Consider the following 24,543-nt stretch of genomic DNA (forward strand, 5'->3'; position numbering starts at 1 on the left):
GTCCAACCTGACCATGAACACTGCCAGGGATGGAGCATTTACCACTTCTCTGGGCAGTCTGTTCCACCGTGTCACCACAGGGAAGAACTGTTTCCTTATATCTAACCTGAACTTTCCCTAAGTTTGACCACAATATCCCTCATCCCATTGCTACAGTCCCTGATGAAGAGTCCCTCTCTCAGATTAACTTGAATCTTGAAGCACATGAATATTTCTCAATCAACTCCTGTGAGGTTTTTGATTCTTTTTCCAGATGGATTCCAATTCTCCTACCAGAGAAGGTCTGGTGACACCAGAACCATTGACAGTTCCAAATTCCAAGCCTTTCCCCTAGTTACACTCAGCAAAACAAGTGCTGTCTTTGTTTCTGAGGAATGGGAACTCCTCTTTCTAATACCACAGCTCTCAATTAAAAAAGTCCCTCCTATTTCTTTTTGCAGAGAAGAATTCCATTTAGTCTAGAAGATACCATCAGATCAACACACAAAGATCTAGAAAGATAAAATTCAATTCAAGCATCTTGCGTGAGAAAGGCAGTAGGCAACATTCCACAAGTTTGTCTTGGCCTGACAGAGGGGCAAAACCCATCCAAACAAATCCCCAAGAACATGAATTTTAAAATAGCTAAAGTGTTTCATTATAATTTAGGTATAGCATACTCAAGACACCTTTAAGTTTCTCAAATTTAAGGTATAAAGTACCTTAGATTAAAACCAAGTTTTCTTCCTATGCTCAAACTAAACCTACTGCTGGCACAGTTTTTCTTGGCTTTTCAGGGTTTTTTTTTTTGGGAAAAAACTCCATTGTTTGTGTTTTTCTTGAAGAAAATAACTTTCCTCCCTCCCCACCCACAATCCAGAAGAAAATCCTCGTGCCGAAAGTAGTAAACCTAAACTTATTAGTCAGTGCTATGCAAGGCACTTAGATCTGGACATCACATACCATCAGAGCTGAGAGCTTCTGCTGGAGGGCAGGAGCTGCCAGTTTGCTCTTTGGTAGTTCCAAGAGCCCCAGAGTCAAGGGCTGCAGCAGCAGCAGCAGCATCTCCAGTAGCTGGGGTTTGCTCATCCTTCTGCTCACACACAGGGGGAGGTGTCCAGCGGGGGATGAATGTGATCCCTTGGGAGATCAGCTCCTTCAGATAGTGTTCAATCACCTCCTTCCCCTGAAGGGAATAACTTTCATTAGGAAAAAGCCAGCCCATCTCCCCAGAACCAGCAAGGTGCAGGAGAGCTTTCCTCAGGACAGATGACTAACGCTGTTAAACAGAAAAAAAATAGTTGTCTCTTTCTATCTGCACAACCCTGTTGGAAAACTTTCAGTATAAAGGCACCATGCAGATGGTGAATTACAACACTGGCCAAGCAAATGCTAATGCTATGGATGCAGCTACCTATATAACACTTGTATCCCCTCTCCTGTTCCCAAGCCATCAATTAGCTGCCCTGTTCCTATGCAGCCCAGGAAAAAAAAAAGGCCACCAAAAGGAAACAGCTCTTCCCAAGCTGAGAGACAGGGTGCTAATTTTTTACCCAGAACTTTCTCTTCCTGCAGAAGAACATTGTCCTCAGTCTGCTCCCTCCTCTGCACAGACGAATTCCAGCAAGCATGCTGTTTTTCTGCTCATTCTACGCTGGTTTTTTCTTACTGAGAGATTTCAGAGACATCAGCAAGGGTATAAAACTAGACTGGGTCTATTTCACAGAGGCACACCGAGAGCAGGTGTTTGAATCCAGGGTTTCTTGCACAAAGGAAAGCCTATCTTACCCGCTTGATGTTTGAGGTATACTGCTTCATGGCAATCTTTTCCACTGTGCTTTCAAAGCCAAAAAATGACTTGATGTCGAGAGATGCAGACTGTTCGAAGCAAGTCCACTCTTCATTCTCAGGGTGAACCTAAGCCCAAAGATAGACGCAGGGTTGGATGGTAGCAGACATCTCACAACATTGGTCTTCCCCTCAGAAAACAAGACATGGCAGAGCAGAGGGATTTTCCAATGTCAGTTCAATATAGAATCCCAGACTGGTTTGGGTTGGAAGGGACCTTGAAGCTCATCAAGTTCCAACCACCTGCCATGGGCAAGGACACCTTCCACTAGAGGAGGTTGCTCCAAGCCCTGTCCAGCCTGGCCTTAAACACTGCCAGGGATGGGGCAGCCACAGCTTCTCTGGACAACCTATGCCAGTGCCTCAGCACCCTCATAGGAAAGAGCTTCTGCCTTACATCTAACCTGAACTTTCCCTGTTTTAGTTTGAACCCATTGCCCGTTGGCCTATCATTACAGTCCCTCATAAAGAGTCCCTCTTCAGTATCCATATACACCTTTGCTTTCTAGCCAGTTCCTCTCAGTTACTCTATATAAAGCCTATGTAATCTTTTCCTCTTTCAAATTTAACCCTTTTCTGAGAGGACTCTGCCTCTTTCTCTGTAGGTGCTGCTGTTCACAAACTGACATGACAGAAAGAAATTCCAGCCCCCACACAAAGACAGGAGCTCTATAAAGGACACAAATTCCCCCAGGGGAACATATTAAGTAACTGCAAGAGCAGGATCCTATTTCTCCAAGTTGCTTCAGTGAGCACTGCAGAAAAGGAAAGATGAGAATAAACCTGTTTCCGGTGCACTCTGGCAGGGAAAAGGGAACTGGTAAAAATAGAGCCGGGAAGCGCCGTGAGGATGCAGCCCACGAGCTCCCGCCCTGGAGCGGGAACAGTGCTTCCCTCCGAGCCCTGCTGCTGACTTTCCTTCCCAAGGACATGAGCAGGAGGCAACACAGCCGAAATCAGCAAGTGCAACAACATCCGGGCAATTCCAGAGCTGATCCAGGAGCTGTCAGCACCTCTCACAGTGATGGAAGCCTGATCTACTGCAGTTTTTCCGGAAGCCCCTTTTAGCCAGCAAGTGATCTCTACCTCAGGAAACCCCCTCAGCACGGAAAACATCAACAGCTTTTCAACTCTTTGTCCTGCCTGAAACAGCAGCTACTTACAGTTTGCTTACTCCCAAGAAGCTGAGCTGTTGTCCAGTTGCCAAAGAGGCAGGTAAGTAACAGGATCTGGACTTTTGTTTAGAGAACAAAGAGCAGTATCTGATTGCTTCCAGAAACAGATGGAGCTATTTAATGGTGAGTGAACCCTAACAGCATAGTTACAATGAGAAAGCACACTGCTGCTGAAGATACAGCCATAAAGTAAGACACCCCAGGCCACAAACAGAGCTTTGGAGCTTATTCCAAATATTTCAAGCATGAATATAACAAGTGCAAGTTTTACCACCTTATTTGTGGGCAAAATTAATCACCAGAGTTCTCTCTGGCCCTCATCATAATAAATATTGAGGATTTCCTTCTAAATATCTAGATCTAAATACACACATTCAAGCTCCAAATGCTTTTACTAACTTGAGTTTCAACCAAAAACAAACTCAGGGAACACTATGTTTTCTGCTCTCACTGTAGGGCCTAGCACTCCAATCAGAGGAGCACAATCAACCTAAGAAAGTTTCTCAAGGTCTACAAAATCACTGGAAAACCCTAAGATCCAACAGCCTTCCCAGTCCAAGAGTGTTTGACTGTATTGCACTTCAATCCAGTGCTCAAATTCAGTAAAGCAACCTTACCCCATATGCGAGTACATGATTTTGTTACTCTTTGTCTGTGAAGGAAGGGTTGGAATCACTTACTGAGTAGCTACATGTCTCAAGGACGACAACACGGTTGGCAAAAGTCTCATTGTGTGCTTCAATGCGGAGAGTTCGCTCTTTCCAGTTGACTGTGTTTTTCTGGATGAAAAACACATATTCTACCCCTGCAATCTGAGAAGGATGAAGAACCAAAAGGAGGAGGGAAAAAAGAGAGAAAGAGTAACTTTAGGAGCCTTTATCTATCTGACCCAGTCAACAAACCCCAGGGTTACACTTGCCTTCTTCAGCAGCCTAGGAGCATCCACATTCAGTTTGCAGCTCCGTTCAATGATGTGTATAGCTCCATCATCACTCTTGGATTCACGAAGGATTTCACTCCCCAGGAAGACTGGGATCTCTGGACACGTAGGAAAGCGCTTCTCATATGCCTGGGAGTGAAAACAAAGCAAATTTCACCTTCTGGATAGATCAACTTTAACTCTTTCCAAATTAATTAATTCCCTTACAGTAAAAGCCACACAGAACAGAGGCCCTTCACCTCTGAGGAAAAGGGAACAAACACAGAGGTTGAAATTAAAGCCATGTAGTTGTGAACAGAGCCAGGATCAAGCTAAGCATGTCTTGACATAACTTATCCTTCACACAAGAAGTAGAAGCAAAATAACTCAAACATCAGGAACCTAGTCTTTGTCTAGCAAAAGCAAGCACAGCTCTGCTGACTTCTGCTAGCTAAAGGCTTGACCCAGAGACAGTAACATTAAAGTCAGGCATTGCCTGTATGAAGAAGGCTATTGAAAAATATTTAGTAATCCTGTGCCTTAAAATGTGATGTGTGAAACGGTTCCAGCTGCCCTGGACTATCAAGGGTAAGGCCACCAATTACTGGCCTCAGTACTCACTTTATCCATTTCTAAAATAATTCTGTCCTGGTTCTGAAGTCTTCCTTGTTTTAATTAACCAAACCCTCTGAAAAGCCTTTTACCCAAAGCTTCTTCACCAGCTGTAGCAAAAATCCAGCTTTCCATGGCCCTTGCATAAATGGTACCTGCCGTGACTCCTCTCTAAGCTCTCATTACATTGCAGGATGGAATGTTTTCCTTACATTTCTGAAAAACATCTTGCATTTTGTGATGCTGTTGTAAATATGCAATTGAAGCAACAATAGTACAAGCAGCCCAGGGTTCAGGTACAGCAGGAGGAGAACCTGTGCTCTCTTTCCATTGCACTCCAAGAGCTACACTGGTTTGGTCATAAGATGTCTTTGCTATCAGTCCAGAGCTGAGCCCAACCTCTACAAACAGCTGCTATCTTCCTGTCTTCTCTAAGAGACAACCATTCTATACAGCACATAGTGCTCTCGTGAGTCTTTATATCTTTATCTACCACAAAAGAAAAGATTAATGTGATAATGATAAAGATCAGCTCAATTGCCAGCACACGCACAGCGCTGTGGGCACGCTCAGGGTGGCTGCAGTCTCTATTACTACAGCAGTTTGAAGGCTAGTTGTCCCATTCCTGTACCCTGGAATAATACCTGCTCTTAAAATAGCTCAGGCACTTAAGGACACATTCCCTATCTCCTGCTCCTAGACCTCTGAATGGAATAGAAGTTATTTCAGATTATCATGTTGCTCTAGTATCAGGAGGAAAGAGCAAACAGACTACCAGAATTGAGTTAGCCAGAAACAAAGCGCAGAGGTCTTGAAGTCATCCTCTCCAAGCCGCTGAGTAATGTTCTGCCTGCTTTGCCACATTTCTTTGAGAACTTCCCCCATATCTGCGAGACCACTGCACATGCCTTCACCCCTGGTTACAAGAACAACAAAACCTGTTTTGATAAATACAGAACTTCCCACAGCAAGTGAGTTTCCAATACCAATCCACCTGGCTCCATGCAACAGAAGCACACACATTTCTTTAAGCAGCTTAATTTGTTATGGTGGGAATTCACGGATGTCCATCAGGCATTGCTACAGGATGCTCCCAGCTATCCACTCCTAGTTACACTGCACTTCCCTCAAGGGTCACAGAGCAGAGGGGTTGCATCCCTCACTACCTGCTCTCAGGTATCTGCAGTTGCCAGCAGATTAATCCTCTCAGGCAAAGTTAATACTTTCTGCTTGTGCCTCTACCTATCCTCTCCCAGTCCTCCAGACTTCAACCCACCTTATAATGCTATCTGGAGGTCAAAGCCTTTACACCTTGATAAGCTTTTCTATTCTAGCACATACAAGCAAGGGTCTCTCCAGGCCACCATTCCTTGTTACTGGAGCCTCAGTGGACAGCAAAAGCCGTGAACACCAGAATATTTTGCAACTGTTTTTCGACTGTTTGTCCCATGCCACTTCTTACACGTGCTCTTAACACACTTGCAACAAGTATAACTGAAACCCCTACCCTGAAAGAAGGCTGCCTCATATAACCCCATGGCTTTGGAAAACAATAGCTAGCATAGAGGTTAGATACCACATCTAGAGCCAGAAGGTCACCTTGAGAATGGTACTAGGATTATCCACACTTTTGACAGCAGATCACAAGTTTACCCAAATAACCATAAAATCCCACAGCTCTGTTCCTGCAAGGAGCACCAGGCCCTCCTCACCCTCAGCTCACAGCACCATGCTCCATGCTGCCCAAACACGGGCACAGTCTCCTCCACCTCAGCTCACAGTGCCAGGAAGCAGGTAACGTGGTATGTGCCAGGACTCCACCTTCACCAAGCAGGAACAAAAGGCTGAGCCAACACTATTTCTCTTGGATTAGAGCTGGCCAAGGATTTCTTGCCTCAAGTACTCTTATTTCCCACAAATTTAAGAGTTGCAAAGCAGTTGGAGCAGAAGGAACTGCCAAATAGAGTGATCTCAGCTTCTCACCCTCTGCTCTTTCAGGGGTACAGCTGTGCCAGGAACATTTGAGGGAGTTTGTAGAGAAACAAGAGCTGTTCTACTAATGATCAAAGTACAGATACCATTCCAAGGCCCCACTTCAACAGCTTCACTGGGGTACTGAGCTGCAAGAGCCTCCTCACCACAGAAAGGACACATTGGTCAATCTGAAGCCCCACACACCACTGAATCCAGGTACCTCTGGCTCCCACTTGAGGGTAAAGCCACCAGATCTCATCACACAGCTGTTTCTTTCTCCACTAAGTATGCACCTGACCCAGAGACCAGCTTCTTGATGTCCTGGTCTTGGTTTTACTGACAGTTTAACTACTAACAGAGTGCAGTCACTAGTTCAGACATGTCTATGCACAATCCTGGTGATATAACGAAGATCAGTCTGAACCCATCACCTAAATAGGTGAAACATTTCCATATTTGAGAAAACACTAATGTGTGAAAGGGATTCCAAGTTCTTTGCTAATCTTCTTTGCACAACTACTCTAAAAATACAGCAGCTGAAGATGCCTGAGATCATATGAAGGACAGCTGAAGAACCACACTGCTGTCGCAATAAAGTTGTGCTATTAACATGCCTGAGCTTCTACCACTGAACGGACTGACCTGCGAGAACAACCCATCCTTGGCACCCAGCATACTCCACAAAAAAAAAAAAAACTAGATTTCTGTTCCAACAGAGAAATTAAAGGAAGTCATAAAGACAGATAAATGTTTCTAGGTGTTTTTTCCAAACCATTGACAGAACTAGAACTAGAGAAGGCTCTGAGGAGACCTTAGAGCAGCCTTCCAACGCCTAAAGGGGGCCTACAAAACATCTGGAGAGGGGCTGTGGACAAGGGCCTGTAGGGACAGGCCAAGGGGGAATGGCTTTAACCTGACAGAGGGGAGACTGAGATGAGCTCTTAGGCAGAAGCTCTTCCCTGTGAGGGTGCTGAGACGCTGGCACAGGGTGCCCAGAGAAGCTGTGGCTGCCCCATCCCTGGCAGTGTTCAAGGCCAGGTTGGACGGGGCTTGGAGCAACCTGGTCTAGTGGAAGGTGCTTCTGCCCATGGCAGGGGGCTGGAACTGGATGAGCTTTAAGGTCCCATCTCAGCCAAAGCTGACAAACAATTAGTCACATCGAGCAATGATTAATCAACAGTGATATAGCTGAAGATTAAATCAGTAAAGAGTCAAGGTGTCTCTGCAGTCTCCTAGGAGATCCCTCTGAGTGGCTTTACTTCTGCTGGCCAAACAGATGTACCAACACTGAGACAGAAGAAAATCAGCTTATGAGAGGAGTCTCTGAAAACAGAAGGAAGCCACACATAAGTGTTCTTAACGCTTGGCGGGGGGGAGGGGCATGTGAAATACACCATAGCCAGTACAAAAAAAAGAGTAAAAACAAAAAAAAACCCAAAAAACCCCAAAAAATAAAACAAAGCAAAATAAAAAAAAAAAAACCAACAACAATAAAACCCCCACCCACATCTGTGAGATTGCCCTGAGGGTCAGACAGATGCCAAACATTAACAACTTCTACAAGTGACCAAATCAAGTAACATTCTAAAGCTTGACAACCACAGAGAAAAGGAGAAATTACCCTCCTCTAGAATCCCCCAACTTCACCTGCCTAAATCCCTTCCTGCCAAGGCAGAGTCCTTCGCCTTAGCAGAACTGAGGCGTTACATATTGACAGTGCAAGTGCATTCCTGCTCCCCTTCCAGTTTAGTCCCCTGCAAACTGACAATAGCCGTACCACTGCTGTTCCCTCTATAAGCCAGAGAACATGGCCAGAGGGCAAGATCTTTTCTAACAGCCACTCCTGTTTGTCCTCTGCAGGTTTCAACATCCCTTCCTAGCAAGTGACCATATAATCAACTACACAGAGGCCTCAGGAATCCAAAACAACAGGACTTCCAAGCACTGAATTACTGCATGAAACAAAACACCTCAAAACCCAAACCCTCCTGCACACCTTGAGGCTCCTGTCAGCTTCTACCAGCCCACTGTCTGCTGGGTCCTGGGTAGCTCCGATGTGCTCCAAGAGGCAGCTTTTGGTAGATGATCTAGTTTCATACATTAGTATCCCAGAGGGAACATTATCCTCTCAGTCTTGCAGCTGCATACCAACTCTCAGAGCAGCAGATCTGGCTCTCCCCACACCAGCCACCTAAGAGAGGCGATTCTTCAAGCTTCTCACCAATACACAGCAAATAGGCAAACTGGTTTGGGCTCTCCCTATCAGCATGCAGATCCTTTAGCAAAGTAAAGCTTGTGTGCTGAATGCTGCTGTGCATGAAGTCATGCAGAAACACATCAAGCTATTTTGGAATGGCAGTTGGCAGGAAAACATTCGTCTTCTACTTGACAAGTGATGCTCTGAAGTGGCTGCATGGCCATCGTGTCCTCAGGGCTTTGTTGGTTGGGGTTTTTCATAGTTGAAGTGATTCCTTAGTGACAGCACCACAGAGATCTGCTATTTCTGATTCGAGCAAGAGCAAAGGAAAGGGAAAAAGTATGTACTGACTCTTATATGATGCCAAGATGAACTTAAGAAGGATTTTCCAAAGTATAAAAGCTCAGCTATGAGGAAAAGTTACATTGAGTAGAAAACATTGTTATGCACCTGATGTAAACAGAAACTGCTATAGTCAATATTGTATGAGTATACTACAAGGATAAAACTTCATCCTTGTGCTAAAAGCTAACACACTTCAAGCTCTCATGATCAAACACTATTTTAAGCTGTATTAACAAGATTCTTCAAGGTCATGTTACAGTCACATACAGTTTGCCAGGATAAAAGAAGAAAGTATACACCTATGTTCAGATGAACGGGAAATGAGGAGGATATATAACAGGCTTTGAGCTAAAGATGTCCAGATCTCCAGCCCTTTGAGAAGGAAAGATTAGAAGCAAGACAAGATCCCTCATCACTTTTAAGTAGGAAACAGATGCATTTGGACTAGCTTTTGAGCAGCCTGATGATATATAAATGCTCCTCTCCAGATTCAGGTGTTTTCAGATTATGACCTTCTAGGAAGGTTGGTCATCATTTCATCTTGCAGTCCCTCCTGTTAATCTCAGTGCTAAAGAGAACAAGACTATATGTATTATATGTATTCACCAGACACAGTAACCCCTTGGCTTTGTAACCACTACAACAGATGCCAGCTACTTGCTAACCACAGTAATGTAAAATAAAAAACACACGGAACAACAGGGAGAGGGGAGGGTCCGAATGAATAGCTGGGGTACAGAAATGTACTGAAGTTAGGGAAAAGGGAACTTAATTTTAAGGAGGTGCAGAGCATCTGCAGAGTAGCAGAAAAAGTCTCTGGGACCCAAGGAAAGAAAAACAAACTGTCCTGGGTTCAGCAGGACACAAATGAACAAAACACAAACACACAATGCTTGCTGGAAAGAGGAAGATTTGCCAGTGAAGTCCACTGGACCACAGTACCCAGGCTACAAACATTGTCCCAGTGTTCTCTCTCCCTGGACTCCAGCCAAAAATTTGCCTCATTGCTTCAGATTTTGGTGAAAGAAACAATTCAGGGAGCAGCAGCTGTCTATCACAATAAAGGCACATCTGAGTGACACAGCAAAACCAGGACATGCACTGCAGCTGCACAAAGCTAGCTCAGGAAACTACTAACGTGCCTGACCTCTTGCTTGGGAAGAGCCAATATCCCACTGCAGCTATTCTACTATAGCATTCTCCTCTGCTTCCTAGAGAGGACGCTTGGTGCTGCTGGAGCAGGTCAAGTCACATAGTACAACACACTGGCTTTTACAAAGAACTGCAGAAGTGATGCCTTACTCAGGAACCCAGAGAAGCTGTGGCTGCCCCATCCCTGGCAGTGCTCAAGGCCAGGTTGGACAGGGCTTGGAGCAACCTGGTCTGGTGGAAGGTGTCCCTGCCCATGGCAGGGGGTTGGAACTGGATGAGCTTAAGGTCCCTTCCAACACAAACCAATCTGGGATTCTATGACATCTGCCATAGCCTGTGGTGGAGAGCACGAGATACATGGAAATAGGAAAGCAAGGGAGCAGACATCTCAGGTGACTAACACCTTAAAGCACAAAACACAGCAATCAAGTGTCACACACACTGCTCAGCGAATCACCCCAAAGGCAAAAAAGGCCAGCTTACAAATGCCTAGCTGGAAGGACAGTCTGTCATTGCCAGAAGCTGCTGTGAGAATCTAAGTTAGCCACAATATGGGGTCAAACCTGGACAGCTCACAGCTCAGCAGCTTAAAAATCCATGCTACATGAGATGCAGCAATTAGTGATGATTCTGGATTTTCTCACTTCTTTTAATCCCTGCTCAAGAGCTTATTATGTCTTCGGTACCTACACATTCAGTAGAAGGGAGAAGGGTCTTTTGGTCACTACAGGAATACAAGCTAACAGTGATACCTCTGGCTCTGTTGTCTCTGTGCTATGTATCAGTGCCACTGAACTGTAGCATACTCTAGAGCAAATCCATTCCTGCACTAGACTGTACTGATCAGGTTAAACTTGAGGAACAGAAATAAGCCTCCATGTTACAACTGGAGAAGGTGATTAAACAGGGACTAACTATCCTGTACAGACTCCTTGAATTATTGCACTTCTTCTCTCCAATCCACACATGGTACCAGCACCATCAACTCCTAAACCATTCATGCCCAGCAGTCTTACCAGTGGAAATGTAAAGCTGAAGAGGGTTGGATGATCCCCACAAGACACACTAAGCAGGCCAGGTATTCAAGGTTGCCAGCAATTCTCCAGGGCTTGGAAAAAATCAGCAGCTTTTCCATCCATTTCCAGCAGCTGTGGTAAACCAGCACTCAAACTTTTTCTACTCACTTGAGGGGAAATGTCCTGCACCATAATATCAAGGGAAACATCAGCTCTTGTCTCAGCCTATTACTCACTCTCAGCCTGCTTAATATCAGGAGGAGGTGGTGGCAGGGCACAGGGCCTCAACACACAAGTACAGTTGTGAAGAATCATTCCAGCTGACAAAGATCGCTACTTTTAGACTTCTGTTGCCAAATGCTTCTCAGCATTAAGATGATGGGATATTTATAGTGTATCTTGACAGCACGGTTTCAAACCATCAAGTCATACTGAACCATCATGTCTTGAGTCAACACCAGATCCTCTGTAAGTGCATAGAATGTTAACCCAATAGCTTCTGACAACCACAACAAACTCACCTTCAAAAGATGGCAAAAAGAGACACAAGGGAAGCTGCCTTCTATGAGATACCTGGCACAAACCATGCCTGCAGACAGAACATCCACATTTGGAGATGATTTGTCTGCAGTCAAGAGGCAAGTGCTATAGACTTAACAATTCTGACAGACACAGCAGATTCTGTTTTGTAGGGGAGTATCCATTTCCTAACTACTGCTCAGATTATGCATGTGACATGGATTGAACACCGAAGAATAACTATTTTAAAATATTTCCCCCCTTGCACATTCCTTCTTTCTCAATCTCCAGGGTACTGCCCACCAGAAATACTATTTCAGACAGTATCTGAAAATTGTGCATCATTATCTACATCCCAGCAGCTGCAATGGAGCTTTTGAGCTCTAGGCATACGGGCTACACACTGCAAAGCTCTACCCTGTGCTATCTGCAGCTATCCAAGGACACAGTGGGTAGCAGGCCACTGCAGGCACTTCTTTGGCACTCTTGCAGATGCTGCATTTAGAACTCCACTCCAATTTCTTTGGCTGCTCTGCAGAGCCTTCTGATCAGCTGCACCATCACTGCTGTTTCAGAGAGATTCCAGCTGCCAGAGACCGCTCTGCTCTTCCTGCAGCATGTGCTCCTCTGCTTCCAGTGTTCACACTTGAAAGTGGAGGCTATGAACAAACACCAAGTAGTTTAGTTAAGATTCTACTTTACCTAAAACTAGCCTGGGATGATACCAGAATAATGACAACTGGGAGTTCCAGATGATGATATTCTATCTAATTATAATATAGAGGAATCCCCCAAACTGTATTGTGGTGCATCTGTGCTGTAGGCACTGTAAGATACTAGACTGTAATTGACCTAGACAGCAAATCTGCATACCTTATGTAGCAAGACAGCAGCAGCCCGAGACCTGGATGAGCTGTGAACACATATATTGAACTTGTCACTCTAAACAAATTCACACAACTAAAGCTATCCTTGCTAGACATCAGTCTGCTTGTATGTTGTACTGCTTTCACACACCATTTTCTCTCTTACCACACACCCTTCTCCCATGTTATCTGTCACCAACTTATACTGCAGGCTCTTTGGGCCACACTGTGGTGCTTACCCAGCAAAAGAGGGTTCAGAGGTTCTGCAGCAAGCGAAAGCATTACCACACCAGTCAGTGAAACACTGAACCCTCTAAGACACCACAGCATTAGAGAGCATGCACAATACAGCAGGATTTAAGCTGTCTCTTTATACACTTCATGTGCTAAATGCAACAGGAAGAAGTCATTAACCAAGGCTACTCAAAGATCTAACATCTTTAACACAATGCATGTGAACATTGAAATGGCACAAATAATGTTGAAAAGATGTACAGAAAGCAATTGTAGCTGTCAGGACTTGAACTTCAGTGTTCAGAGTTTCTTCTGCAGCTAAACCTGACAGCTAAACTAGCACAGAGCGGCTTTCAATCAGACTGCATATACAAGCCTCCAACACTATTGGCACAAAAGAACGTTGGGATGATTGTGCAAGAAGTGATGCGCTTTGATTTTAGTGGTACAGGATGTTTGACTTGCGCATGTAACTGTGAGCCAGAACCTCAACTGATGGAAAGAAGCAAAGCTTCAGTGGCTGCAAAGCAGCTTTGCCAGTGTGCAAATAGCATAGCCAAGGCTGATCTGCTGGGGGATTATTCAGGGGCAAGAGTGAGGACCCCTGCCAAATCCAGCTACTGTCATCCAGACTGCTTCAGCAGAGTCAGGCATGAGAAAGGCATCTCGCACAGGGACCACAGATGTTTGCTCTCGATGGGCTACAACCCTGTGTTACAAGATCAGAGAGCAAATATGATGGAGGAATATTTTCTGCTGCTTGTCTCCATTTCTGACTCTAAATAATCCTGCAACATTTGGAGCCTGAATTAAATTTGCCACCCAGCTTGTTAGTGCCCCCTCTACTCAAACCATACTGAGAAGAAACATGTATACGCAATTTCCTGCTTTATCTTACCTGAAAAAGAGAGCATTTCATGTCAACTACATGCAAAGAATTGCCACTGAAACTAGAAGAGAATCAAAGAGCTGTTTGCAAGGACCTTAGATGGCCAAGCTTTCACTTGCAGACATAGGCACACAAGCTGCCACCCAACAGATCTATTAGAGACTGAGCAATGCTCAAGATAAGAAATGTTCATGTACCACACATGCATCCACTGAACAACCACCCCCCTTCCCAGAAGGATGTTGCACACAGTATAAACACCCTAGACTGAAGTGTACCACTCAACTGGTGCAGTGAGAAGCACACACCACTGCTGTCCATGTACGTGTTTTCAAGAGACAGGGCTCTGAACTGCTCATATACGTGTCAACACATGCCATGGGCAGCACCAAGAAATGAGGTCAAGCAGAAAGCAGCACTGACTTGCATTGTGCATATGCAGGGCTCAAGAGCAGCTTGGTCTGAAGCATGGCATACAACTGGTACATGCAGAGAGAGCTGATACTCCTGCTGCAAACTACCAGATGCCAGAGCTTTGGTCTCTCTTTTCAAAGCCATGACATATTTGTAGGTAACAGTAGTAAATCTCTCAAATGCTGCAAACATAAAGCTGATATCCTGTATGCAGTAAGATTAAATATCAAGTTACATATATAAATATATTCACATATACATATAGCTTTCTAGCTTTGAACTAAACCCAGCCTCTAACCTAACAGTGTTGTGTTTTGCAGAGCTTTCATTTCACAGAAAATATATATCTCAAATAGTAATGTCGTAAGGGTTTGATTTGGTTCAAGGTGCAAGATCTGCAAGCAGATCATTCCTCTTTTCAGGCTCTGCATCCTTTACCATTCCCTCAGCATCAGGCTATGCAGGAAGACCCTTGGCTTGCAGTAGAAACTATCAATCCCTATTAGCAGCAATAAGAGCTGAATGTGAGGCGCATTGTCAATGTGGCAAGAGGACCAAATAACTGACACAAGTGCTGTCATGAAGCTTCTCATTTACACCACAATTGCAGCAACTCAGACTATACATCAAGTATGGAAGAGTCCTTGGGGGGGATGTTATTTCAGATCTGTAGCTTTAGGAACCATCCAAAGCACACTCAGTGTATACTACAAAGCATGTGAAAATGGCATGCGTCATTTGCAAGTGCAAAGGGTTGAATGCACTACTAAATTAATGGGAACAAAACTCCCTATGCTTTCAAAGCTAAAACTAATAAATTCACTAATAAACCTAATAGCTCACTGGCAAACAATGATGTTAAATACATGGCCTCAGCTTTGTTTCCTGCACAGCTATGCATTTTGGACTTGCTCACTCAAGTCAAATTCTCATCTCCACACAGAGAAGGCTCACAACAAGTTACAGAGTAATCCACCACTCACGAGCTATTGCAGAATTGCCTTCTGGATTTTTCTCTCATTATAATGTTTTAGTAAAAAAAAAACCCACAAAAAACAACAAACAAACCAACAAACAAAAAACCCAAACACCCCCCCAAAAAAAAAAACCCAAAGAAACCCAAAACAAACAAACAAACAAAACCCCAAAAAAATCCAAACCAGCTTTCAGCTTTAAAAGTACAACTACTACACAAAGAAACCAAAGGTTATGTTTATACTTAGGAATTTTCTTGTGTGTAAAAATCAGGAGACATCTGCAATTTGAAACCCACTGATCTAATCGAAGACAAGATCAGGCCCAAAGAAGCACAGACAAGCCGTTTGAAGGGGCAGCCCCATTTAAAAAGAGATGCAAAATAGAAGAGATAAAATTGAAAGGAAAAACACCATGAGACAACAAAACACCAAGGTTCTTTTTAAGGGATAAAGCTGTCAGGCACTGGTTATAATTTGAAGAGCATGACATTTTTGATTCTTTAAAGTGAGTGCAGGTTAGGAACAAAGCAGGTGAATATGAGTACTGTGAATCAGAATAGATGTGGAAAGATCATCCTTTGTTTAAGCCTTTTTAGAAGGGAGGGTTCTTCTAACAAGAAAAAATTCAGAGCTCCTGAATTACCCGAAGAGGCTTGGTAAGCAGATTCCTTTTTAGTTCCTCAGATGTACAGGACTGGCAAAGAGAGCAAGAAGGGGGAATGTGATCCTCCTTCCAAGGACTTGGAAGATATGTCAAACCTACTGCCTGTGAATGCCAGAACCCAAGCTGCACAAGCATTAGTTAGTGTAAATTCATAAACAATTACTCACAGATACACAATAACAAAGGTATTAACTGTAAGAGCACCAGCTCATCTGTCAAGCACAGCCCTGTGCTGTCTAGAGGAGGAGCAACACGCACATGCACCCTGTACGCGCCCAAGGAAGATAAATTGAAACTGAAGGCAAGGCTCAACAAAAGACGTGTTCCCATGTGTGTTTGAACAAGGAAGTAATGAAGCCATTGACTCATTTGGCTATGACATCCCTGTTTCTCAGACCTCCTATCTCAATGAAGCACACACTATTTTCTATAGTGGAGTCCAAATATCCAAGGTTCTGGAAGAAAAAATATTTTTCCTAACAAAAACCACTTCCCTCATGACAGAGCCTGAACAGATCACAGGAAGTATGACCCTTCCTGATATACAGATGATATACAAGCTCAAGTGTATCAGGCTGCAGGGTGCACAAGGACACATAAAATAAGGTGTCCTGAGTCCACCCATACAACCCCTGCTTTCCTACCATTAACCACAGCATAAGCCCTCAGCGCTCCAAAGAGTTCACACAAAGCATTTGAGGTGAAAAAGATAAAAGCAGCTGAACAGCAGATTGCCAGTGCCAAGGAAGCTGCTGACAGATTTATGTCGAAGTAGATTAACAGCAATGCCACGTGCTGAAGAGCAAAACAGCTTCACTGCACACCCACTCTCCCTGCAGAACTTCCAGCAGCTGACAGCAAGCACCTGACAGCTCTGTGATGCCCGCAATGCCTCCACACACATAGAAGAGCCATCTGAACACAAACACAATAACAAAGCTGCATCCAACTCAGCCTGCATGCCCCGCCACTAGATTCAAAAGCTGCTTTGTAATGCCAGTCTTGGTAAGAAAGCAGATCCTGCTGAGAACACATGATTTCACAGAACATTAGAGTGGGACTAAAGGGGTCTATATTCAGCTTCCTACTCCACCACAGCCCTTTGGATGACCCTGGACAAGTAACTTGATCTTCATATGAAAGAGGACTAATATCTTTGCTAAGGTAATTGGAATTTGAGTTTGCTGAGCAACAAGATGACATTTACAATCCCCATCCTGAAAACCCAGGGAATTTAGGTCCTGTTATGTTGAAAAACTGAAAGCAAATAAAACTAAACCACTTGAAAACAAAACCCATCAAACTGCTGTCTTTAGGTTTTCTGCTAACAAGCTTACAGAGGATTTGTCTACAGACAGCCTTCCTATATTAGCAGCCAGTCTATTGACGGGCATCTGGTGTTAGGCTTATCCTGCTAATATAGACAACAAGAATGTGGAAAGGTATGCACAGAGCTAAGACTACACCAGGGCTTGTTATGAAGATACTGCTCTAAATCTAATTCAGGATGCACTGAGAGCAGAAAGCACATGGCCAGGAAAGTTTCACTATCACAAACATCAGCCCCAGACTGGCTGGGGTGCTTTTACAGCATGTTACTGGCTCAGCTGTTAACAGATACAGCAAATCTGGGTAAGACTAGAAAAAAATAAGCAGAGGGGGATTAGGGAGGGAGCCCAACTGTCAAAAAAAGCGCATTTATTTGGATGATCAGAGAGCATCATATGAATGGCAACCACTCCGAGCTGAGGAACCTTTGGGGTCCATTAGTCACACCTAAGACCAAAATAATCTCTCCCCCAGTTTTAACTATTGATATAGAAGGAGGCCACTTGGGGTAAAACAGATCTTTTGGCACTTGACAATCTTGCTTCTTCTAGATTCAAGAGGAATGCAGTGTATTAAGTCGGGCTCTCTCTTTTATGGGAATGTCAGCTACCTGAAATGGCTATAACTTTCCACCTTCACTCTTGATCCCTAATAAACTAAAGAAAACTGGTGTTCTTGTTCAGCAGGGGAGAAGATGGAGAAAGCAGCAAAGTGGCACATACTAAGTCTGCCTCCAGTAGACTAAAATGCCCAACAGATTACAAAACAAAGCCTTGCAAGAGCCTGCAAGCAGATAAATACTTAGATAAAGGCCCAAATGCTAGTGTTGCCCTTGAAATGCAAGCAGCAAGCCCTTCAGAATGATAGCACCTTGAGGAGCAACAGCAAAGTCCAGAATATCAGAAATGTCTTTAAACTCTAAGGACACTGCCATGGTCATATTAGCTTTCTGCACCACCTGCAGAACTTCAATTACAGCCTCTTGTAGAAATGACAATTTGGAGAGATCTCTCCCAAACTTTCAATCACAGAGAGAACAGAAAATGATTTTTCTAAAGATTTCTAGCTTTCAACCAAAAAGCCCAGTATGATTTAGAATCAAGTTCTAGATACACATATCCTACAATACTGATTTGGGTCATATCTAGAGAGATTCTAAACTGAATGGCATCTGGCAATAAGGCAAAGACAGTGTCTGGACTCAAACTGACTATGCCTACCTGAATGTCACCATTTTTTCCTTCCTTGTGAAAGAGTAATTACAGCAGGCTTAGGTTTGTTGTTTTGGGAGGGCTTCTTCCCCCCTTCCCCTGTAATGTCTCTCTTACAGTTCTGAGATGTTGACTCTTATTTTTCATGGAAAATAGAAGAAAGGACAAAAAGATAATGAGAGCTGAATCTCTGTTCCTGCAGCGTACTCATAAGGTTGCCACAAAGACACATTTGCCAAAGCTGCAGTCCCCCACCTCCCACTGGCCTGAGGTCACAGCCCTTAGCAGCTGGAGCAGTAAAAGTGCTGAGTGTTACTCACTGCCATGACGAGCTCAAAAGGATACTTGTAGACTCGAACTGGGGACTGGTATTTCTGCACCATTTTTACTACGCACCTGTAATAAAAAGAAGTTGGAAAATTTCAGAACCCTTAAACCAACCACTAGAATACATCCCAACAATTCTCTCATACACAACTTGCTAGAAGCCTTAACTCTTTCTCACAGGTAGAGAGGAGGCGGCATATTAGGTACAGTGTGTTGCTTAGCAAGTCAGTGCAGAGACATAACAAAAGGTAAGTCTCTGCAGTCCCAATCCAGCACACGGTAGCATCCTTTGCTGCTTTCCAACACTACTGCAGTAAATTCAACTTGGAGCTCCAGCAAAACTCACAATAATTAAAGCACAAAACAGATGTAAAGCCAGAATCAATTGTACTCTGGAGAAGGAGCCTGTCTTAGGAGCCCTGCAAGGCTGAAATGGCAGTTCTTCTCCCTACCTCACTTTTCTGCATTAAATTTGCAATCACTATGCAAAATCCCCCTTCTTGAAAGCTTCCACAGCTTCCTATATCTTGGTGTTTTAAATGCTGTGGTGCACAAAGTAGCATTCAGTTGTTTTAACCCACTAAAAGAAAAGGAAGCAGCATGCCTAAAGAACATGCCTGATGCTAAGCTAGCAATCACATCCCACTGACTGGATGCCCACTGCTTCCAGCTGAACCAAGGCAATAACTGCATGCAATGGAAACAATTCCGTTCTCAGCATTTCATTTCTCCAAGCCTCCTCTCACTGTGCTCATCAGGATTCCTCCCTCAGACTCTCTTGCTGGAGCTTTAACCCTCAAATATGCATCAATAACCAGCATCTCAAGGAAGTATAGAGACCATTTAAAGGCAGTTATTAGGCTGCTTTCTGTGATTCTCTTAGGTTCCATTATATTGTTTCTATTAATACCATCTATGAACATCAGAAACACAAAAGACTGGACAGCTTGTTTGAGACACGATGCTGATTCCACCCCTCTCAAATTCTACTGCTAAGCAGATACAGCCCTCGGCAACATGAGGCAGTGAACTCAACAGTCAGAGCATTAAGTCAACATATCCCTGATACTTTAAGCCCAAAAATGGAGGGGAAACATGAATTAAAAGGAAAACAGCAATAGACTATCCCTCAGACAGACTGCTGCAAAATGCCATTACACAGTAAAATCTAAGGCAGGGAGAGGGGAAAGAGACTTCAAAAGGTAGGAGTACCTGCAAACAGGGAGTGTTTGTAGAAGAAGGATCTTGCAATTGGACAGTTACTCTGCAGAGGACCACAGCAATGTTCGGGACTTGCTGGATCTCCAGCAGTTTTACTGGTGCTAAAACCCAGTCCACACAGAAATGCAGGCAGAATGCATCAGCAGAGCATCCAGCTCCCACTGAAGTGAGCAGACGGGCAAGCAAACACCCAGGAAGCCCAGGCTGCTATCATTTATCAGATACCCGAGCCAAGAGGCACGGGGCACCTTGTAACGCAATGCTGTAATATGATGATGCAAGAGCCATGCCTTGGCTGTGCAGGAACCTTCTGAGGAAGTGCAAATATAGCAAGAAAAGCCTCAAACATTTTTAGCTGTAACTTGCTCCCTGTTCTGACCTCACCTGCTAAGCAAGGAATTCCTGCCTCTGTAGGAGGGGGTCAGGGACCTCCACAGGAGGAGGTCTCAGGACAGACCAGTCTAGAAATCACCTACAGCCCACAAACAAAGTCACCACAGGCAGAACTGGATGGCACAAGCTATACTTCAACAGCCTTATCCATGCTGCTTGAATAGCTCCGTTGGTCTCCAGCAACTGCAAAACTGATTGTCACAGGTTTATTGCCCTGTACTCCTCTAACTGAGGGAAGCTTGAGAAAAAGCATCAGTGACTATTATATCCATGGGAAGCTGTGGAAGACAGCTGGTAACTCACTCCTGCCCTAGAAACCTTGCATACCTTAGGCAAAAAGCAGTGACAGACTTTCTATGCCCTTTCCTCGGAACACAGCCACGAGACAGTCATTCTGCTTCTCAAAGCAAGAGGGACTCCAGCTAGAATTCCTGGGGGAAAAAGGGGAAAAAAAAAAAAAGAATCAGAAAGGCAGTGAAAGCTGTTCACAGATACAGATGACGATTAGCCCTTATAGTTAGAACTGGATGCCCCATCCCTGGCAGTGTGCAAGGCCAGGTTGGATGGGGCTTGGAGCAACCTGGTCTAGTGGAAGGTGTCCCTGCCCATGGCAGGAGGCTGGAACTAGATGAGCTTTAAGGTGCCTTCCAACCCAAACCAGTCTGAGATTCTGTGATAATGACAAGATTTTCAGCTGTTACCACCAGGCAGCTGGGCCATATTAGCTGAAGACACACATCCTCATAGAGCTTTAGCACCAAAAAGACAGACACGTTTTTAAAGTTCTCACATATTCCACTCAAGTTATAAACAGATAATTTTGACCACCTTCTAAGGAAAACCAGAAAGAAACTGTACAACTACAGAATAAGCCTGAACTATCAACGCATCATACCACTCCAGCCTCCACAGTGGCGCAGGCTACCCACTTACTTTGCACTTGCATTAGGCTAAAAGCACATATTAAGAGCCACAGCTCAGCTGAAGAGCAGCGACTCACTAAACTACAGCCTGATCACTTGGAAACCCCAACCCACAGCCAGAGGCAGACCTATAGCCATACACAGGGTAACACCAGGGAAGGGCATCATTTCAGCAAGCCAAGCCCAGTGCAGTTGGTAACGATTCAGAAGCTGGAGCTGCCAATGCACTGAAGTAAAATATCTCACAATAATAACTTCAACAATCCCAATTAGATATTACATGTCTCACCTATTGCACACCTGAACGCAGAGGGGAGCAGCAGCAGCTACCACACTGCACAAAGCATCCCACGACATGCTGACAGCAGTGCCGGCAGCATGGAGACCCAACAGGCTGCAACTCCCTGCAAAGCTGGTGTGTCCCATTCACCACAGCCCATGCAGCAACCCACACATGAGCCAAAGATCCAAACCCTACAAGGCAGAGAGTCAATTATAAGCTTGAGCTACACCAGCTGGCACTGTACCAGGGGAGGAGAGCAAGGAAGGGGGCATGACATGGAAGGATACAAAGCCCTGATGGCACATGCATTTCCCTGCAGTAACTTGGGGAGCATTTCAGAGAAAAGGCAAGTTCTTAACCAGAAGTGGCAAACACATAGCACTCAAAGCTATCACTATGGTCAGCTGAGCTTGGAGACTGCACAGGCTCCCATAAGGGACACATATCGCTACACAGACAGCAAAGGGAAGAGAGGCAGGGATATCAACTGTGTTTCCATTTTATTTAGAATCATCAACTATGTACCTAAGGGGTTTTCCATATGCTTAACTTTTATTCTGCTATTTGTAGGAAAGGTTTATTTGATGGAATACAGAACATGCAGATGGTTGGAAATCAGAAATTGAGTTTACATATCAAATATGTATAAAGCCGCAAACCAAAGCCCCCAACCCCTGCTTCCCATCTGGGCTAATACAAACTCGCTCAGCTCTGTCTGTATTAGAGCTGCCTGTTGGACAGTGAAACTGGGCAGCAAGTGACTTTATTAACTTCTTCCACCTGTGGTGGCTTCTTTTCAGCTGAAAGAGAACTGAGCAGTTTTCTTGAGTTGTTGTTGCCAAAGAACTGCTGAAAACAGCAGAATTCCAGACTTCCTCAACTACTATTGCAGCATGTGAAAGGCAGCTGCAGCAGCCAGTTAAGTTGGTATTGCCAGTTAGAAAAAGGGGGACTCTGCAGGGCTTTTAGGGTAACATGGAGAGAAATGTGTATAATACTTCCTCTGCTGAGATGCCTTTTACTCCATAGACGGTGACACAGTAGCTGATGACACATGTAACAACGTGACAACATGGTGACACATGTAACAACGTCATCTTTCCATCCCTGGCAGTGTTCAAGGCCAGGCTGGACAGGGTTTGGAGCCACCTGGTCTAGTGGAAGGTGTCCCTGCCCATGGCAGGGAGTTGCAACTGGATAAGCTTTAAGGTCCCTTCCAGCCCAACCCATTCCATAAGAAGGTACCAAGCTGTAGAATACTCATTAAAGCTCTTTCACACAAGGACTTGAGAACAAGTCTTTCACAGCTTGACATAAGGAAGCCTCAAAGCAGAATGGTGCTGGAATAAGTCTTTACTGTCTTTTAGAAGCAGACATTTTTCTCAAGCAGAACTTGATCTTACCCCTGAGAAACTGCTGTGGTCCCAGGGGGAAGCAGCACAGAGCCTGGCCACCACCCTGTACACCTTGCAGAGATGCCTGGGGTTCTGCTGTAGACTATAATCCAAGGCCAAGAACACAAACACTCAAACAACAGCATTCACACATGCTTCACAGCACCATGAGGAACAGTCTCTTTGGCTGAGAGGGGAAGAAGAAAAAGGAACAGCATACAGCATTCTGCTCTCTAAACCTTGTCAGATATCTGTCCTGGGTTCACCAGTAACTAAGCTTCATGACTAATGCTTCCACACCTCCAGAAGTCAATTTTCTCACCAAAGAACCACCAACTGACCTATTACGCACAGCCGCAGACAAAATTACTGATATTTGCCAACCTGCAGCAGTACACAAGCATTCCTGAAGGAAAGCCCCTTGTTCTGCACCCTCTACTCCATCAGAACTCCCACTATGTATGCTACTTTGTCCATCAGTGCTATTGTCAACAGCTCAATACTCAAGTTCAGTTTAGGAACAGAGCTGCACTTCAGCTGAACACATAAACCAAGAGCAGCTCCAGTGAGCGGATCGCTTAGTGCAGCAAAGCGCCAGCACAAAACCATCTCAGCTCCTCCTCAGTGAAGTTTCTTTGCGCACATGAACCCCATCAGCCCAGTGGTGCCATCACAACCCCATCCCGCCACCCGCAAGCCAAATCCACTGCTTGGGAGAGTTAAACCGAGTGACCCAGGTACCCGAGAGTACCCGGCTTAACCCTGCCCTCCAGCCAGCGGGGTTTTATAGCGGAGCTGACCCAAATCCACCAGTACCTCTGGCAGTAGTTTACCAGCGCCAGCCTTGGAGCACACAGACACCCCAGGGCCGGTTTTGGGTGGCTTTCTGGACTTGCAGGGGCACGGAGGGTGGGCTGGGGCCGGAGGTGCCGCTCCCGAGCCCGGCACGGCCGCAGGGCGGGCCCCGCTCGCTGCTCCCTCCCCGCGTCAACACGAACCAGCGAACTCGAAACCCGCGTCCGGTGTTAAATCAAGGAGCGACCCTCGGTCAGGCCGGGACCGCCGCGGGGAGCGGCTCACCCGCTCCCTCCCTAATCCCCGCAGCACTGGGGCTAGAATGCCCTGCTCACCTACCCACAGCCGCACTGACACGGCTCCCGGCACCTTAACACGGCACCGCCCCGCATCCCCCGGCTCCGCCACACCGTGCACGCCGTGAGGTACAGCGGCCGCCCTCAGCCCCCCACCCCCTCACAGAGCCGCCCCGAGAGACCCCGGGGAGGAGAAGTCCAGTCCCAGTCCCAGTCCCAGTCCCAGTCCCAGTCCCAGTCCCAGTCCCAGTCCCAGTCCCAGTCCCAGTCCCAGTCCCAGTCCTCTCTCACCGTGGGCACGACGGGGCCCAGCCGAGCCCATCCCGAGCGCGGCTGCTCCGGTACCGACCGCGGTCCCCGCCCGCGCTGCGCCTCTCCCGCCGGCTCCAGGCGCCGCTTCAACCGCCGCGCGCGGCAGCCCCGCCCCACCGCCGGCCCTGGCCCCGCCCCCGGCCCCGCCCCCGGCCCCGCCCCGCGCGGCGCCGCAGAGCGCTGTCCATTGTGCTGCGGGGGGCGAGGGGAGGGGGCCCGGCCCGGCCCCTGCCACGTGCGCGCCCGCCGCCATGTCGCGGAGCGGGGTCAGGCACCTGC

General features: G+C 45.6%; 1 protein-coding gene across 3 annotated transcripts in view; it reads right to left on the bottom strand.

Moving 5' to 3' along the window:
• The window catches only part of SEC14L5 (SEC14 like lipid binding 5), a 40,979-nt gene extending 16,654 nt beyond the window's left edge, over nt 1-24,325 (bottom strand). The window contains exons 1-7 of one of the 3 annotated variants that reach the window (XM_065683668.1): nt 24,244-24,325; nt 20,589-20,692; nt 18,641-18,716; nt 3,922-4,071; nt 3,683-3,814; nt 1,768-1,896; nt 943-1,165 (exon numbers count right to left, since the gene is read on the bottom strand). In XM_065683668.1, the coding sequence (XP_065539740.1) occupies nt 943-1,165; nt 1,768-1,896; nt 3,683-3,814; nt 3,922-4,071; nt 18,641-18,703 (697 nt within the window). In that variant the 5' untranslated portion in view covers nt 18,704-18,716; nt 20,589-20,692; nt 24,244-24,325. Of the gene's footprint in view, nt 1-942; nt 1,166-1,767; nt 1,897-3,682; nt 3,815-3,921; nt 4,072-11,738; nt 11,807-12,609; nt 12,637-18,640; nt 18,717-20,588; nt 20,693-24,243 lie in introns of those variants that run through there. The other 2 variants (XM_065683669.1, XM_065683667.1) reach the window with 2 other exon arrangements.
• Between the last annotated feature and the right edge of the window lie 218 nt (nt 24,326-24,543).

The sequence above is a fragment of the Lathamus discolor genome, chromosome 6 (assembly GCF_037157495.1).
Source record: "Lathamus discolor isolate bLatDis1 chromosome 6, bLatDis1.hap1, whole genome shotgun sequence".
Classification (NCBI taxonomy): Eukaryota; Metazoa; Chordata; class Aves; order Psittaciformes; family Psittacidae; genus Lathamus; species Lathamus discolor.